Source organism: Coregonus lavaretus (assembly GCF_964263955.1).
Source record: "Coregonus lavaretus genome assembly, chromosome: 5".
Classification (NCBI taxonomy): domain Eukaryota; kingdom Metazoa; phylum Chordata; class Actinopteri; order Salmoniformes; family Salmonidae; genus Coregonus; species Coregonus lavaretus.
The window spans coordinates 43,113,680-43,133,334 of record NC_139992.1 but is presented as its reverse complement, the minus strand read 5'-3'; the positions used below and the strand labels follow the sequence as shown (position 1 = coordinate 43,133,334).

The following is a 19,655-nucleotide window of genomic DNA, read 5'->3' as shown; positions in this document are numbered from 1 at the left end:
CCGGGAAAAACGGGATGGTCACCCTAACACACACGGTCAACTTTACTAGACTAGGCTACAATGTGTATTACCATGAACTTCAAATAGGCCTACCGGTAGCCAGTGATGTAGTGGTAAAAAAAAGGTGGGTAAACTCTGATTGCCGGTCACGGTGAAAAAAGTAATGCTCACTATACTTTCAATGCATTTTTCTGAAAAAGGTGGGTAAACAGCATTTACTTTGCGTTTACCCTCCACTAGGCCTACACAACTGCCGGTAGCCTACCCTGTCAGCCGAGGCAATTTTACACACATGAACACACGCAGAACAGGTAGCCTGCATTCAATATAATAGGCCTATGAGTTTAATCAAAACATGTTTACACCCTAGTTCATGAGTTGACCATAATTCATGAGTTGAATGCTTGGAGTCTTCACAGATCGTGTGACATAAAACACGACCTTTCTTTCCTTACATTAATGACATTTATGACAGTGTTATTTGTCATTATTAAGCACTTAACAATTGAATTACAACATTGAACAAACCCTGTACGAATCATGGATCTTGGAGATCTTGGAAAATGCACTGTAAGTGTAACTATGCCTATATAACATTTCATTATGTTTCGCAGTGAAAACAGATCTCATGGGCACACAAATCCAAAATAATGTAGGCCTATGCCATTGCAAAATCGAATGCTTCTAACCAATAGAGTCAACTATAGGCCTACAGTCATTAAAGTATACGTGTTGGATGGATTGGATGCGCATTGGTGTCTAGCTGTAAATTAAAAAAACAAGAAAATTGTGCCATCTGGTTTGCTTAATATAAGCAATTTGAAATGATTTATACTTGTACTTTTACTTTTGATACTTAAGTATATTTATGCAATAAAATTTACTTTTGATACTTAAGTATATTTTAAACCAAATACTTTTAGACTTTTACTCAAGTAGTATTTTACTGGGTCACTTTTACTTGAGTCATTTTCTGTTAAGGTATCTTTACTTTTACTCAAGTATGACAAATGGGTACTTTTTCCACCACTGCAGACTGGTGGTACGAGGGTCAGCTGTTTGTTCACCCGCACCATAGTATGATATGTTATGTTTGGTATGGTTACTTAAGAGAGAAGGTTACTTAAGGCAAAAAACAAAAGGAGGGTGGTTGGTCGGGGTGGATGAGTGGGTATATAAAGGTTGTGTTCGAATCTCATCAGGGAAAACTTAAGCATTTGAGCTAATTAGCAACTTTGCAACTACTTACTACTTTTTTAGCAACTTTGCAACTATTTAGCATGTTAGATAACCCTTCCTCTAAGCTTAACCCTTTAACCTAATTCGGAAAGTATTCAGACCCGTTGGCTTTTTCCACATTTTGTTACGTTACAGCCTTATTCTAAAATGGATTAAATAATCTAAACACAATACCCCATAATGACAAAGCAAAAACAAAAATACCTCATTTACATGAGTATTTAGACCCTTTACTATGAGACTCTAAAATGAGCTCAGGTGCATCCTGTTTCTATTGATCATCCTTGAGATGTTTCTACAACTTGATTTGAGTCCACCTGTGGTAAATTCAATTGATTGGACATGATTTGGAAAGGCACACACCAGTCTATATAAGGTCCAACAGTTGACAGTGCATGTCAGAGCAAAAACCAAGCCATGAGGTCGAAGGAATTGTCCGTAGAGCTCCGAGACAGGATTGTGTCGAGGCACAGATCTGGGAAAGGGTAAGGGTACCAAAACATTTCTGCAGCATTGAAGGTCACCAAGAACACAATGGCCTCCATCATTCTTAAATGGAAGAAGTTTGGAACCACCAAGACTCTTCCTAGAGCTGGCCACCTGGCCAAACTGAGCAGTCGGAGGAGAAGGGCCTTGGTCAGGGAGGGGACCAAGAACCCAATGGTCACTCTGACAGAGTTCCTCTGTGGAGATGGGAGAACCTTCCAGAAAGCCAACCATCTCTGCAGCACTCAACCAATCAGGTCTTTATGGTAGAGTGGCCAGAGGGAAGCCACTCCTCAGTAAAAGGCACATGACAGCCCACATGGAGTTTGCCAAAAGGCAACTAAAAGACTCTGACCATGAGAAACAAGATTCTCTGGTCTGATGAAACCAAGATTGAACTATTTGGCCTGAATGCCAAGCGTCGCGTCTGGAGGAAACCTGGCACCATCCCTACGGTGAAGCATGGTGGTGGCAGTATCATGCTGTGGGGATGTTTTTCAGCGGCAGGGACTGGGAGACTAGTCAGGATCGAGGGAAAGAAGAACAGGGCAAAGTACAGAGAGATCCTTAATGAAAACCTTCTCAAGAGCGCTCAGGACCTCAGACTGGGGCAAAGTTTTAACTTCCAACAGGACAACGACCCTAAGCACAGAGCCAAGACAACGCATGAGTGGCTTTGGGACAAGTCTCTGAATGTCCTTGCGTGGCCCAGCCAGAGCCCAGACTTTAACCCGATCTAACATCTCTGGAGAGACCTGAGAATAGCTGTGCAGCGACGCTCCCCATCCAACCTGACAGAGCTTGAGAGGATCTGCAGAGAAGAATGGGAGAAACTCCCCAAATACAGGTGTGCCAAGCTTGAAGCGTCATACCCAAGAAGACTCGAGGCTGTAATCGCTGCCAAATGTGCTTCAACAAAGTACTGAGTAAAGAGTCTGAATACTTATGTAAATGTTATATTTCAGTTTAATTTTTTTAATACATTTGCTAAAATGTCTAGAAACCTGGTTTTTGCTTTGTCATTATGGGGTATTGTGTGTAGATTGATGAGGGGGAAAAACAATTTAATCAATTTTAGAGTAAGGCTGTAAAGTAACAAAATGTGGAAAAACTCAAGGAATCTGAATGCACTGTATGTACGAATTGCAATTCGTAACATATCATACGAAATGGATGATGGACATCCAAAAATTACTACATACCATAACAAACATAATAATAATATGCCATTTAGCAGACGCTTTTTATCCAAAGCGACTTACAGTCATGCGTGCATATATTTTTGTGTATGGGTGGTCCCGGGGATCGAACCCACTACCTTGGCGTTACAAGCGCCGTGCTCTACCAGCTGAGCCATTTATATATCATACTATATAAATGGAGTGTCTCGGATTTGCGTACAGATTTAATATGAATTGCTCTGAGACCAGGTGGCTTACATGATGACCAAACTGGCTCCGCACATGCACATGTTGATTTTTGTCTATCCCCACCAGACATGTTCATGACACACAGGTTAAAATACAGGTTGAAACACAAATGAAACATTCATGACATTTAGCTAGCAACAGCAAGCTAGCTAAATGTCATGAATGTTTCATGTGTTTCAACCTGTATTTTAACCTGCGTGTCATGAACACGTCTGACTTGTCCCGAAGCCACTCCTGCGTTGTCCTGTTGGAAGTTACATTTTTGCCCCAGTCTGAGGTCCTGAGCGCTCTTGAGCAGGTTTTCATTAAGGATCTCCCTGTTCATCTTTCCCTCGATCCTGACTAGTCTCCCAGTCCCTGCCGCTGAAAAACATCCCCACAGCATGATACTGTCACCACCATGCTTCACCGTAGGGATGGTGAGGAGTGGCTTCCCTCTGGCCACTCTACCTGGGAGATAAACATGGGTTGTTATTTTACCTGAAATGCATATGGTCCTTTTTTTTCTGGATCTTTGTAGAATTTTGATCCATTTTGAGTCACACAAAATCGTGTGTTCTCTACTCCGACAATTAATCCACAGATAAAAGGGGAAACTTAGTTTTCTTTGATTAATCTCTCCTTGTTCGTTCTTCTTCTTTGGATTTTATATGGTGGTTGGCAACCAACTTGAAGGTGCATTACCGCCACCAATTGGACTGGAGTGTGGACCTCGTTCATCTTTCAATCACCCACATAAAAAACATTTAGTAGATGGGAGAGATGGGACTTGCAGGGCGTCAAGTATCTATAATAGAGCCAAGTTCTATTTTAGCACCTGGCTACGCAGAGGCCCACGAGCAGTTTGGATGAAATTATTGAATAACATGTATGTGGACATTTATTTTAAAATGCTCACGCACGCATGCAGCGCGGGTGGTCTGGTCAGCATGTTAGGTTTACGCATTAATGCCAGATAGCCTAAAATAATGAAAGAAAAAAACCCTCAATAAAGCCTATAGATATAAATTGCACAAGAATGATACATTTATGGCTTTTTTAATGGTATTGTTTTCTCTTTATTCAACCACAAAGATGACCGCAGGTCCACACACCGTCGGATGTCAACTTAAATGGCTAGTTGTCTATTCTATGGTCTATTTTTTCTATGAATTCAATAGGTTTCCAATGGAGGATTGACAGTATAATTTAAAACAACAGATTTTCCCATTCAAGTCAACATTCTCTAATATGTGCACCTCCAACAATCTTTCTGGCACCATTTTGAAAGTAGACATTTCAATTGTATTCCCATTTTAGTACATTTATCAGCCAAAACATGACACCCACCCTGTATGCTAGAGCATGTTGTGTCTCAACCGATGGTGGGCACAACATAACTTTAGATTATGTAAAATAGGTCTAAGCTACAACATATGCGAATATGATTTTTTTGTTGAGTTTGTTGTTTTAGATAAAAGTCGTTAAAATGTTAACCCTTTACACTCGTACCCGTATACAGGTTGAAAATGGCATATTTGGGCACGCCTAAATTGGAACGCAGTGGTGGTACAGTAAGATGCTATACATGTCGTCAGACCTCAGGCTCTTTGCTTCACAGCGCTGTATGGGTTTTGACTGACAGACGTTCTCAACTTGAGCACCATGCGCTGCCGGTAATTGGGCAACTTTTGTAAATGTTTTGTTGACTGAGTGAGGGAAATGCTGTAAATGTACAATATTTTGAAATATGAGATGTTGAGGATTATAATAAATACTGCTTTGATGTCATACAAGTAAGCCAAACACCTGTGAGTCCAAATGTGCACTTCACATTTCCATATCATAAAACTCATATCATATACAGTGTCAACGTTTATGATCACTATGTTTGATGTACAGTTACGATATGACATGGCATCATACCCTGAACAGAATTAGCCTATGTTTGTCTACTGTGAAGAACATTTGCCGCTGCACACACACCTGAATGTACTCATGACTCCTTTCTATGTGCACCAAAATTACGATATGTTTCTCTGAATTGCATTGTGAAAGTCTGACACTGTAATATCATATTTTATAACTTAGCTTGTTGGCAATAGAACAAGCTTTCAAATTTACATTTTAGTCATTTAGCAGACGCTCTTATCCAGAGCGACTTACAGTTAGTGAATACATATTATTTTTATTTATTTATTATACTGGCCCCCCGTTGGAATCGAACCCACAACCCTGGCATTGCAAACGCCATGCTCTATCAACTGAGCTACATCCGTGCCGGCCATTCCCTCCCCTACCCTGGACGACGCTGGGCCAATTGTGCACCGCCCATGAGTCTCCCGGTCGCGGCCGGCTGCGACAGAGCCTGGATTCGAACCAGGATCTCTAGTGGCACAGTTAGCACTGCGATGCGGCGCCTTAGACCACTGCGCCACTCAGGAGACAGGAGACAATCTGGGCCCACTTGGCCCAGATTGCGATTTATGGATTACGTTAACAACAACAGTAATTGTGTGATGGCAGGGACGCAGGCTTGTGTTCCAAACAAAACAACTACCAGTGTGCTTGCTCTAGTTCCTCAACGGCACAGCTAGGAGAGCTAAAATAAAGTACCTTCTTTGAGTCATAAAGTGCATTGAAATCACTTAGGAACTGTGCACACTTTGGAGAGGTGTGTGGCCACTTGGAGACACCAGTTAGTCCTCACTCAAACCGTTGTAATTTTTTTGTCTTATGTTGCACCTACCCCACATTTTCCTGGAATATTCTTATCATGTTACTGAATGTATCCAGAGTATTTTCAGATTTCGTTATCAACAAAACTGTTGCCTGTAGGTCTAGAATATTTATGGATTGATCATATAGAAATATCAAAACATTCTTTCAACTCCAAAGGAATTGCATGTCTATGATGCAGGAACCACTGACTCGCTACCTTTTTCTATAATCAAGACACCTGCTGGTAACTCTTAACTGGTTAGGACAGCTCATGAGGTGTCCTAAATATCTGTCAACTAGGTGTGACTCTTACGACTAAAGAGGCTTCTTGCATAGCTTCTATTTTTACCCATAAGAGTAGGAGTAAAATGTGTCTATTCTCAGCGCTTATGACCAATTGTCTACCCGGAGATGCTTTGTGGATACGGGCCCAACGCTCAGACTCTCAAGGAAGAGATTGTTGCCCTCATCAGTGAGATGCATGCCATCCCTAAGGTACTGCCAGGGACACAGTGCTTTATGGCAGAGTAGCGGATTGTGGGCATGCGCCTGTCACAGAGAAATGCAAACACCAGCTGGTTAACAGAGTGCCGGGCCATCTCTATGCGCTTGTTGATGTCCTCCTCCCACTGGAACTTCCAACTCCTCCACTGTGTGATGTCAGAGTAGACCACCGTTGTCCTGGGGAACATTCAGATGACTACCTCCAAATCAGCTCTCATCTGTTCCCACATATGCTGAGCACTTGTTGGCTGCTTTACCTTCACTCTGTGGTCCAACTCATCCCAAACTATCTCAATTGGGTTGAGGTCGAGTGATTGTGGAGGCAAGGTCATCTGATGCAGCACTCCATCACTCTCCTTCTTGGTCAAATAGCCCTTACACAGCCTGGAGGTGTGTTTTGGGTCATTGTCCTGTTGAAAAACAAATTATAGTCCCAATAAGCGCAAACCAGATGGGATGGTGTATTGCTGCAGAATGCTGTGGTAGCCATGCTGGTTAAGTGTGCCTTGAATTCTAAATAAATCACAGACAGTGTCACCAGCAAAGCACCATCACACCTCCTCCTCCATGCTTCACGGTGGGAACCACACATGCAGATATCATCCGTTCACCTACTCTGCATCTCACAAAGACACGGCGGTTGGAACCAAACATCTGAAATTTGGACTCATCAGACCAAAGGACAGATTTCCACTGGTCTAATGTCCATTGCTCGTGTTTCTTGGCCCAAGCAAGTCTCTTCTTATTATTGGTGTCCTTTAGTAGTGGTTTCTTTGCAGCAATTCGACCATGAATGCCTGATTCACAGAGTCTCCTCTGAACAGTTGATGTTGAGATGTGTCTGTTACTTGAACTCTGTGAAGCATTTATTTGGGCTGCAATCTGAGGTGCAGTTAACTCTAATGAACGTATCCTCTGCAGCAGAGATAACTGGGTCTTCCTTTCCTGTGGTGGTCCTCATGAGAGCCAGTTTCATCAAAGCGCTTGATGATTTTTGCGACTGCACTTGAAGAAACTTTCAAAGTTCTTGAAATGTTTTTAGATATAGGCCTGTTGTAAATGTGTTTTATTGTTGCATCACCATATTTATAGCAAAAAGAAATACAACAAACAACTTTAAGCTACATATTATTTTGACAGAGGTAATGAACTGTCCATTGATCAGCACAACAATTGATAAAACAGGACCATGTTTGAAGCACAAGAGCTTATGTCAATATTATGCAGGTAAGCTAACAGTTACAGAAATTAGGAATGCAGACAGGATGTATCTATCTGAGATACTGTGTCAGCGCCTCCTCTAAGAGTATGAATTAGGCTGTTTTATCCTCACTTAAAACCGTTTTTTGTTTTTAATCTCTTGAATGTTTTGGTATTTAGGTCCAAGAAGTGTAGCACTTCTACAATGGGCAAGGTTTCGTTCAAATCAATAGGGGTTCTGTCAAAAAGTGATTGAATTCAAATGGATTTACCCAACAGCTCTGTGTGTTCATCTCAGGCTTTCTTGCATATAGATCCGAATAGTATGGTAAACAAGTATTTTAAAAGCCTTGTCACTCACTCTTTCAGGTATGCAACTCTTATAACAAAGGCACCGGGCCTTATGGCAAGTGCCCGGATCAGGAGGGGTGCGGGAGACTTCACGTGTGCGACAGGTACATCAGAGGAACCTGCTCCTCGGGAGCCGACTGCAACAGGTGTCATGACTTCTTTGAGCCCCACCCACGGAGGACCCTGCAGCAAAGGGGAGTGCCTAACGATCTAATGGCGTCCATGTTGTCCACCTACCAGAACATCCAGGCCATGAAAAGTGAAGGTGCCGGCGGTGCTGGTTCCATCAACAGGCCCCAGAGCTGTCCTCAGAGAGATACAGGTAGATGGCTGCAGGAGTAAACAACAGGGTTGTGTTCAGTGGGGAATAATGTTTCAGAACAGTCATAGTTACCTTCAAACCCTTACTTGGAAGTATTTCTCTATGGACTTGCTTGCCAGCCAGGGTTGGGGTCAATTCCTTTTCAATTCCAGACCAATCAATTCAGGAAGTACACTGAAATTCCAATTATCTTCAATACTTTTCAATAACCAGGTTTCCATCCAACCTATTTATGCGAATAAAGTACATGTTGGATAGAAAATGTAATTACAGGCCTGAAACAGAAAATGTATTGGTGAACTTTCCAAATGTCGACGAAACAAAATTCGTTAGACAAGGTGGGATTTGTTGGGGGTCAGTAAAATGTATTATGCGAGAAATGGCGGTGGAAATGCTTTTATTAACAAATATTGATATAATAACCATAATATTGAAGTAAACTTGGAGTCACAGGATAACATGTTGTGTAGTCCTCCTACTACAACCTGAGAAAGCATGCAGTTTATTTGTCAAGGTCTGGGTGAAGTGGTGAAACGGAATCAGGCGCAGGACACAGAACTGAGAAATGAATGGATTTACTCAAACAAAAGTAAACCATAACAAACCCTCCACGCAGGGAAGAGCAGAACAACAGCTCACCAAACGACGTAAGACAACGGACAATCACGCACAAACTCAGAAGGGAAAACAGAGGTAATTATAGGGAAACAAATAAGCATAATGGGTAACAGGTGTGAATAATAAAGACAAGACTAGTGTAACACAGAAACATCGATCGGTGGCAGCTAGTACTCCGGTGACGGCGAACGCCGAAGCCTGCCCGAGCAAGGAGGAGGGGCAGCCTAGGCTGTATTCGTGACATTATTAGGCTACAGATGAAATAAATTATGATGAACTTCACATGGTGGTGAAAGTGCAAGATGATGCGCTTGACGCTCCTTTCCAATAAAAACCGGGTCTTATTCTGGTGACATAATCATCAATGCTTGGCTGCCGTTTGACAAATAAAAAATCTTGCTCTTTTGTCCGTAATAATCTCATCATGTAGGCTACATGTACCCGCACTGTATCTGCCAGCTGTTGGCTAGAGCGCACATGCCAATACCAGAGTGGGCACATTCGCTATATAACGCAACATTTTTCATTCGGTACATAATCTTTATATGCACTACGTCATCACGCACAGCCTTTTATCCGCAACAAGTCAATTTGATGGTAACGCATCTCTGGTGGGGAAAATGTGCATATAGTTCAGATGGAAACCTAGCTAGTGAGGAAAATGTGGAATTGATATTTGGTTTACTTTATGAATTGAAATGGTATTGACCCCAACCCTGTTGCCAACTTTGATTTCATGTAACTAAATGTTTGTTTGTTTATTTACAGTGAGGAATGAGATCTGCCTGTTCTTTGTCAAGGGGGACTGCAAACTAGGAGGTACATTTAACGAGGGAGATATTGTGTGTGGCAGAGGGTCTGGAGGATAGCTTTCCCATGTTTGCTTTGGCAGAACACCTGCAATGGCTTTGCCACATTTTTACTCAGGCAGAAGCTATGGCAGCCGGCTGGATATGAGGTTATAACTTTCAAGGTTGTCAGTAGATACACAATACAAACCCTGTGAAACCACAATTCAGGGACAAATCAGGCTGGCACCCAGGTGCAACAATGATACTCAGCAACATATCACATCTTACTGCAAACGTATGACTTTCAGAGAAATGCTGGAGAGTCCACTTTAACATGCCCTACAAGTGGGAAGTGAAGGATGGACAGACTTGGTCAGCTCTGCCAGAAAATGAAGCGATCGAGAGAGACTTCTGTGACCCTTCTAAGATACACAGGTACAGTATGTTGTTATGTCATATTTGAAGATAGACTCAGCGATATGACGTAGATGCACAAAGTGAACAGCATAGTGGGTCAATTTCCGCAATAACTAAGAGCGTTGAAGCGCAAGACTCAACTTCCCGCTGTTTTGGTCCCATGGCTACCACGCTGTAACAGCGTGAAGCGAACCCATGCACATGCGCAGATATAGTGCTGTGTGTGACTGTCTTGCATCTCAATATCTGCGGTGCTGCTCGTGGCAACGTCATTTGGCTGAGTCTACCTTTTAACTAGACAAAGTATGTCAAACTGTGAATAAGGTACAATATACCAATTTATTTAACCATTGACATTCTCTTATTTCATCACAGTGATGGATCTGACCGTGTGCGTTTCGACTCCATGACCCGTGGATTCAGTGAAGTTCACCGTCTCTCCACAGTTTCCTCTGTGACCCAGCCCACATACGTACTCACCACAGAGTGGGCGTGGTTCTGGGAGGACGAGTACAGCCAATGGGTCCAGTACGCATCCATCGTAAGTAGTGTGAAACACTCAAACAGGCTGATGAGTTACAAGGACCAACAAATTTGGTGTTGGAGAGAGTAAACTGTTATTTCTTTTCTATAAATCACAGAAAGAGATGCACAGATTGTCATCCATCACCAGTGAAGACCTTGAGAAAAGGTACCAGGAGGATCAAAGTGCTGTGGTGAAGTTCACTGCAGGCCAGCAGTCTTATGAGCTGAGTTTCAGAGGTAACACATCTCAAACTCTTGAAAACAGCTCTCATGTGCAACCTACTGTAATAACAATAATATATTTTAGTTATAAGTGCTTAGCACAAGTTACAGTTAGGGTCAAAAAGGCTACTCTTATACACCCCTCCAATTCCATTACTAAAATCAGCCGCAGGTAGCCTAGATATTAGCGATGTGGAACAGTAGCTGTAAGGATGCTGGTTCAAATAGTTATTCTTGTAATTACAGATTTGACGCAAAAAAACACAACATATGGCACTATAAGGATGGTGAGACGACGTCCTGTCTTTGTTTCAACTGTGGACGCACAAGCTGCCAGAAGCAGGTAATATATGGATGGGAATGGACTGAGGATGGGTACTATGTTCTGTATCGAACCATTTATTTTATTGCATCATTTCTATATTTACCTAATAGATTACTTATAATCATAACTATTTAGGATAGACCATAAAATGTTGTTTTGTATCTCAAACAATAGAGGGATTTATTTAGTTGAGTATGACTTGTATATTTAAGTTGAGAACTAATAGAGCTTTTCAATTGAGCTGGTTTTTTCTTGGTGTTGTATATGAAGGTTATTTTTCATATGTCATTTCAGGAGAAATGGACCACGCAACCCCTCTCAGAATTTCAGAGCTGTTCCTGGATTTTGGGACAAATCTGCCATACCTGACATTGGATACAAGGTGACGTGTTTACATGGGATTCTACTGCTCTGGCTTGCAGGGAAGTCTACTGTTTAACATTGCCTTTCATTTGGTTTCAGCTGTGAGAACCATTTTCTTTTCCCCTCCTGCAGACAGTCACTCTGCTGAGTTCTGACAGGGACTATCAGAAGGTCCAGGAACTTTTCAACAAGACCATGAGGGGCTTCCAAATCACCAGCATCGAGAGGGTCCAAAACAGGGACCTCTGGGAAGTCTTCCAGTGGTATGTTTACATCAACTCTCACTCACAATCCTAGCATGTTACTTCCAAAATGCTAAGTAAACCCTGGCTTGAATGCGATTATAGGTAAGCAGTGTTAGGAATTGAAAACCTGGTCAAGGTGTGTAGAAATGCTAGATACAAAATATAAGGTGAACAGCTCCTATATTTAAAGGTTTATTAGACAAAGAGAGACATAGACACACATATGCATATGGAAAGACAGACACGTTCCTGTAAGAGGTCCGCAGCAAATCTCTCCCCCTCAAGAGGGGAGGGCTGACCTAAATACTCTTGCTTTATCTGTTCGCTGTTTCACCCTTCCGTGCCAGGTGCCAAAGCATTAAATCAATGCGGAGACCTTGGGGTTGAATAGACTATACATTTGAAACGTCTTAATCGCTTAAAGACCCTCATGGCCGATTCTATGGCTCAGGGGCCCAGATACCAGTTACTGAGAGCTGTTTAAGTTGACCTCTGGCCTTACATATGGTACCTAGAGGCAAATTCCAATAGGGAATAACCATCCGAAAATAGCATTCTTAACAGCAGCTAATGGTCATTTCTCAGGAAAAGAGATTTAATGAAGAAAAACAATGGCGGTAAAAACAGCAAGGAGCTACATCTCTTCCACGGAACGGATCCAAAACACGTAGAAGCCATTTGCAGAGATAACTTCGACTGGAGGCTGTGTGGAACCAACGGAACTGTGTATGGCGAAGGTACCTCATGTTAACCAATTGTCAGAAGTGTAGTCAGATTTTAGAAGCAGTTATGATCTCATTATAGTCTGTCATTTTGTTTTACTGATGATCTTCTCTGTTTGTTTTAGGGAGTTACTTTGCCAGGGATGCCAAATACTCACACAGCTACACCAGCCACTCAGGTGTGAGGTCCATGTTTGCTTGTCGGGTGCTTGTTGGTGACTACACACGGGGGAACTCGGACCTCCGTCGTCCCCCTCCAAAAGGCGAGGGAAGCCCGACTCTCTATGACAGCTGTGTGGACAATGTCCTGAACCCATCCATATATGTAGTGTTTGAAAGGCACCAGGTGTACCCCGAGTTCCTAATCAAATACGATGATGGCGTCATGCACTGGTCCTCTTCGGCTCCAGCTCCACCCAAGACTGTCTCTATCCAATCCACTTCCTTAACCCCAACATCCAACCGGATTCAAGCCACAGCTGCTGCTACCCCATCGAAGAGAGTTCCATCCACTTTGAATCCATCTAAAACTGCAGCCACCACTTCCTCAAATACAACCAATTATCATCCCACTTTGCGTTTAGTCCATCAATCTCTCCCAAAACCTGCCCAATCCCCATTCATATCCAGTCAATCTCCAGTCCTCATAATGCCAGACCCAAGTTCTCAATTGGTGGATACCACCCTAGGCCCAGATTTCACTCCCTCATTTGCAAACCTCTCTCACACACTCACTACCCCAGCCAGCACCCCTTCTCTTACGCTCGCTACCCCAGCCAGTACCCCCTCTCGTACGCTCACTACCCCAGCCAGTAGCCCCTTTTATACACTCCCTACCCCAGCCAGCACCCCCTCTTGTATGCTCACTACCACAGCCAGTACCCCCTCTCGTACGCTCACTACCCCAGCCAGTACCCCCTCTTATACACTCACTACCCCAGCCAGTACCCCTTCTTATACATTCACTACCCCAGCCAGCACAGCCTCTCGTAGACTCGCTCCCCGAGCCAGCACCCCCTCTTATACACTCATTACCCCAGCCTGTACCACCTCTCCCTCACTCACTACCCCAGCCAGTACCCCTTCTTCTACACTCACTACTCCAGCCAGTACCCCCTCTCGTACGCTCACTATCCCAGCCAGCACCCCCTCTCGTACGCACACTACCCCAGCCAGTACCCCCTCTTATACACTCACTACCCCAGCCAGTACCCCTTCTTATACATTCACTACCCCAGCCAGCACAGCCTCTCGTAGACTCGCTCCCCGAGCCAGCACCCCCTCTTATACACTCATTACCCCAGCCTGTACCCCCTCTCCCTCACTCACTACCCCAGCCAGTACCCCTTCTTCTACACTCACTACCCCAGCCGGTAACCCCTCTCGTACGCTCACTATCCCAGCCAGTACCCACTCTTATACATTCACTACCCCAGCCAGTACCCCCTCTTATACACTCACTACCCCAGCCAGTACCCCTTCTTATACATTCACTACCCCAGCCAGCACAGCCTCTCGTAGACTCGCTCCCCGAGCCAGCACCCCCTCTTATACACTCATTACCCCAGCCTGTACCCCCTCTCCCTCACTCACTACCCCAGCCAGTACCCCTTCTTCTACACTCACTACCCCAGCCAGTACCCCCTCTCGTACGATCACTATCCCAGCCAGTACCCCCTCTTATACATTTCCTACCCGAGCCAGTACCCCCTCTTATAATCTCACTACCCCAGCCAGTACCCACTCTCCTACACTCACTACCCCAGCCAGTACCCCCTCTTATACATTCACTACCACAGCCAGCACAGCCTCTCATAGACTCGCTCCCCCAGCCAGCACAGCCTCTTGTAGACTCGCTTGCCGAGCCAGCACCCCCTCTTATACACTCATTACCCAAGCCAGTACCCCCTCTCCTACACTCACTACCCCAGCCAGTACCCCCTCTCGTACGCTCACTACCCCAGCCAGGACCCCCTCTTATACATTTCCTACCCCAGCCAGTACCCCCTCTCCTACATTCACTACCCCAGCCAGTACCCCCTCTCGTACGCTCACTACCCCAGCCAGGACCCCCTCTTATACATTTCCTACCCCAGCCAGTACCCCCTCTCGTACGCTCACTACCCCAGCCAGGACCCCCTCTTATACATTTCCTACCCCAGCCAGTACCCCCTCTCCTACATTCACTACCCCAGCCAGCACCCCCTCTCCTATACTCACTCCCTCAGCCAGCACCCCCTCTCGCACACTTTTCCTTCCAACTGGCACCCTATCTCGGCCTCACACCCTCTCAACGACCACTACTCCCACTCCCTCTGCCAGCAGTACCTCTCACCCACTATCCCGTTCATCCTCATTGAGCACACCTTATCACACACTTTCTGACTCCTCATACTCCCCCACTTACACACAAACTCCCTCCACGTCAAGCAATTCTTCTAGCACACTCTCCCCCTCAGCAAGCAACCTATCTCGGGTGTTCTCTCCCTCGACAGGTTCCTTCTGTCGTCCACTATCTACCACAACAATTATCACTAGATCTCCTCCTGAGTCACTGTACAGTCTTCCAACAGCTCAAAGGAGGGACACTAAAGAAAAAAATAAGTGCCTTCTCCAATAACTTGGCTTTGTCAGGATTGAGCAGTAAGTTAATGGAAAGTTTTGATCGCGAACTTCATTAAAAAATATATATATATTAAGAAAGAAAATGTATTAAAATGATGAATGATAAGTGCATTTGCATATTAAAGATGTATAGCTGTGTATCTTTACCTGTAAGGGCTCAACAACAGTAAAGCTGTTCACAACAAACCCGAAGTTTGTAATATTGCAAAAAGATGAATTTGATGATGATGTTTCCTATTCAGGTCTGCTGACACAGTCCATACATGAAACATGTAATACATGAAATACATGTTTTAAACTGAAACACTCATAAAATCATTGATTGTGTATGTTTTTTGGACTAGCTTACTTGTTTCTAAGAGATTTTCAAACAGCCTAATGTCAGAAACGTTATTTATTTGGACAAATATAATCTTTATTGACATTAAACTGAATCAATGGCTCCTGTGTGTCCAACAGGCTTATTGTGCCGGAAATGAAGGTTCAATGTGACGTATTTAAAAGGGTGTATACTGTCATTAGTGTGATCTATTGCCTGTTTGTTATACTTGGATACCTTCATAACTGGGGAGTGGTTACATATACTGTAAGTTTCATTTAGTCAGAAATGGTTTTGTCGCATGCTGGTCACCTGTTTTGTAGGTAATGGAGAGCAAAGGTCTACTTCAGCTTTGACCATATGTAGAGTTCATGCATTTGCGAGGGCCAACAGTCCGGTGTTCTACTACGGTGACTGACATGGATACAACAGCTCTGATCTACAAGGTCCTCTGTGCCCATAATGGATCATTTGAGATGGGAGAATTGCGTGCCAACATTAGCACGATAGAAGATGACCTGGAAAGTGTTTTAGGGAATCAGGAGATGTTTACCAGTCCTGTCTCAAAGGGAAACAAGCTGATAGTTGGCCAGACAAAGATGAGGTTATGCAGAGCTAATGGATGTAGTGGCTGCAGCAATTTACACCTGTGCAAGTTCTACCTGTATGGAACATGTCCATCCAATGAGAGGTAAACATTTTTTACTTTACTGTTTGTTTTTACTCTGGCCTACGAACCGTCTCTGAATCTCAAACGTGCAGTTATTTACCCATCATATTACTTCTATTAATTCTACTATTTTATTTCTTCAATTTTCTAAATTCATGTGGTCTTACAGAATGTGACATAGGGAATGCACTTCAGTATAAATGTCAATAGCTACAGGTTCGTGGCAGTTTGTAGATATGACATTTTAAGAAAAACAAAAAAAACGTTTTAAAGAGCTAAATATGAAATCTACTGTCGCTCTTCTTGTGATTTGCAGACAAGGATGCCGTCTCTGCCATGAGCTGACATCAGAGCACAACATCTGAGTCCTGAGAGAGCATCACCTGGAGGAACTGGACAGGAAGGAGCTGTGTACATTACTGTTGCAGAATGACAACGCCCTTATACCCCCAGTATGTGCCTCATAGGCCTATATACAGTGCATTCGGAAAGTATTTAGACCCCTTTACTTTTTCCACATTTTGTTATGTTACAGCTTTATTCTAAAATGTATTATATATTTTTTCCCCCTCATCAATCTACACACAATACACCATAATGACAAAGCAAAAACTATTTTTTAGAAATGTTTGCCATTTTATTACAAATAAAAAACAGAAATACCTTATTTAAGTAAGTATTCAGACCCTTAGCTATGAGACACTATGTGTACTAAACTGAGCATGCAGATATCTGTAGCAAGTAAAAAATAATGTCTTTGAATTGGGACTGATGCACTTAAACAGAGTTTGCACTTATCCAATGTCCTTATCAAGCCCTTATCAGGAGTGGTCTGTATTTATCTCCAGGTTTGCTTCACATACAACAAAGGTAGTGGAGAGTATGGCTACTGTCCTGACAAGGAGATCTGCAGAAGACTCCACGTCTGTGAGCGCTACATTACAGGAACCTGTGCTGCGGACGTGGACTGTGGCAGGTCTCACGACTTCTACGAGCCCCACCCGCTCAACACCCTGCAGCAGAGGGGAGTACCTAATGAACTGGTGCCATCCATGTTGTCCACCTACCGCAACATCCAGGCAATCAGGGATACAAATGATGCTAGTGACAACCCACGTTGGTAAGAGACCTTGTAGAGTAGCCTACACTAACCTCGGTCCCCGTGCTCAACTGCTATTGGATATAAGTTTGTAGAGAGAGCTGCCTGGTGGATGAGATCATACTGTACTGATTTTTCTATCTTATAATGCTGTCTAACTTTCTCTACTCATCAGCAGCTAAATTGATTCTGGTAACTGCCTGCTGAAATCCAAAGATTTACCCAGTCACTGGGATAAATCTTCAGTACCTGAAACTGGATTCAAGGTTCATAATAATTGTTTACTTTTTTAACTCATGAGATCTTCCATCTGGTCAGAAATGTAAAGGCAGTGCATTATACATCTATTGCGTTCGCATTGGTAAAATGAGGTGTTTTTTCCAAATGAATTCTCTCTAGAGGGTTGCTCTGCAGAGTTCCTCAGCAGAGCACTAGAATATTCTGGATCTTTTCCATCAAACTATGACTTGCTTCAGTGTGAAGAGTATTGAGAGGGTGCATAATCAGATCCTGTGGGAGGTCTTTTCGTGGTAAGAATCCAAACTCCTCATGCCAAAATAAATGTAATCTACCCAAGAAATATGTTCATATTGTCTGCGTTAATCAAAGCAGTTACAACATAACATATGCAAACAGATATAACATGTTAATGGTAACTGGTCCTTAGATTCTAGTAGCAAAAGAGCAGACACTTTCAAACGCTATGAGGTGACATGCCAATGAAGATACTGACAAATGAATCTGTTCCTTTCCCAAGGCAAGGAGATTTAATGAGAAAAACAAACACAGGGAAGGAGAATGAGAAGCAGCTCTTCCATGGAACAGACTCTAAACACGTGGATGCTATATGCCTGCAGAACATAGACTGGAGGATTGGTGGAACACAAGGAATGCTGTATGGGCAAGAAATTCTGCATTTCATGTGATATCTAATAGATTTTTTAATTTATATTAGAAGTTGTTCTTTTACGTGGAAATGGCATTGGACAAGATATTTTGTGCTATGCTCTTTCATGTTACATTGTGGAAAAGTTTACAAAACAAATGTCTTTGTAATGTCTCACAGTCACTGTGACTGTTCTAATTCTAACCTCTCTCTCCAGGAAGCTACTTGTCCAAGGATGCCAAGTTCTCCCACAGCTACACCAGCCAGTCAGGAGTCAGGTCCATGTTTGTTTGTCGTGTGCTGGTGGGAAATTACATGCAAGGACACTCCAGCTACCTCCGTCCCCCCCCTCAAACGACGGAAGTCCCACCATCTCCTATGACAGCTGTGTGGATGATATCTACAACCCCTCTGTATTTGTGGTGGTCAGGAAGCACCAGGTGTACCCAGAGTACCTTATTCAGTACAGGGAAGGATCCAGGCCTGGGACCTATGTTCCACCACCTAACGTTGTCCAAAACCAGAGCCACCACGACATAAACTGGCAACCTATTCCAGTCATGCTACACTCACAAGCCACCCCTGTGCTGCCCAACAATGCAAGGTTCAGATCTCCTTCCCCAACAGGACCGGCCTTTGCCCAGCCCACACTCAGTACCCAGACACTATTTTCTCACTACTCAAACCCACCCAGGCCCCCCTCCATTCCCTCTGTTTCAAACCCTTCGAGGCAGAGAACCCCCAGACCTACCTTAACGCATTCTTCTGCACAGTTTGATTCCCTGAACTCCTTGACACATCCATAGTTTCAGCCAGGTCTGATGACTTACGTCCCTAACCCACCACCCTGGGTCGGCTCTATGACCTCCATACCACACGCACCTCCGTCAAGGACAAGAAGATCACAGTTTGCTAAAATGAAGGCAAAAAGTAAATATATGGCATCACTAGATAATCTATAAGCATTGGTAGTCTATTTTTTATTTTGAAATTGAGTGGGAAATTACCTTTATATGTATAAATAAATTGTATTTATAATTTTGGTTTTCAGGTTAAATATCCTATCCTAATTGTGAGACAATATAATAACCTTACTGTGAATGATTGGAGATTGGAACGTTTCCCCTTTGTAAGCTAATTCATGGTTTTATTTTGAAATTGAAATGTGTCCTTTGTAGCTCAATTAACTGTATTAATTTTATAGTTTGACCACATAAGAATCAAAACTGCATCATTAAGGATTGTTTTGTTCTGCGTAAGTGTGATTAAATAAATGAACATCTACATATTTAAAATGCATTTTATATTATTGTAACACAGCCTTTGCATGGCACCTTGTGTCTACTCTGGACATGTACACATTTGGAACATATTAAAATCATTACATGGAAGAATCCCTCAACCTAATTGTAGATACACGTAGAGTATAACTACCTCTGGAGCCAGATAACGCTTTCAATCAAACCAGCCACTGTGGTGCCACTTGGATCGCCTAATCAGTGGATTGGGCTGATAGTTTCTACACCAAGCTCAGTGACAAGTGATGAGTCCCGTGTAGCTCAGTTGGTAGAGCATGGCGCTTGCAATGCCATGGTT

The 19,655-nt window shown here is 43.2% G+C and overlaps 1 protein-coding gene and 1 pseudogene across 2 annotated transcripts; both read left to right on the top strand.

Moving 5' to 3' along the window:
* Positions 1–7,933: 7,933 nt before the first annotated feature.
* LOC311129181 (uncharacterized protein) lies at positions 7,934–15,527 on the top strand. Its single transcript, XM_084161494.1, has 10 exons — positions 7,934–8,232; positions 9,619–9,669; positions 9,950–10,076; positions 10,434–10,599; positions 10,700–10,820; positions 11,052–11,148; positions 11,425–11,512; positions 11,626–11,756; positions 12,324–12,475; positions 12,586–15,527. The coding sequence occupies exons 1-10, from the start codon at positions 8,124–8,126 to the stop codon at positions 15,078–15,080; spliced, it is 3,537 nt and encodes a 1,178-aa protein (XP_084017620.1). The 5' UTR covers positions 7,934–8,123; the 3' UTR covers positions 15,081–15,527.
* A 476-nt stretch (positions 15,528–16,003) lies between these two features.
* Positions 16,004–18,881, top strand: LOC311129265 (protein mono-ADP-ribosyltransferase PARP12-like; annotated as a pseudogene). Its single transcript, XR_014615325.1, has 7 exons — positions 16,004–16,095; positions 16,391–16,526; positions 16,923–17,194; positions 17,641–17,703; positions 17,931–18,068; positions 18,277–18,522; positions 18,866–18,881. The product of XR_014615325.1 is annotated as a protein mono-ADP-ribosyltransferase PARP12-like (transcript).
* Positions 18,882–19,655: the final 774 nt, after the last annotated feature.

Bases quoted from the DNA above. Each gene is read 5' to 3' on its own strand.
- LOC311129181 (XM_084161494.1), top strand. From the start codon at position 8,124: ATGGCGTCCATGTTGTCCACCTACCAGAACATCCAGGCCATGAAAAGT. The intron at 10,600-10,699 runs GTAAGTAGTGTG...TATAAATCACAG, and splicing joins GGGTCCAGTACGCATCCATC to AAAGAGATGCACAGATTGTC. The intron at 12,476-12,585 runs GTACCTCATGTT...TGTTTGTTTTAG, and splicing joins CGGAACTGTGTATGGCGAAG to GGAGTTACTTTGCCAGGGAT.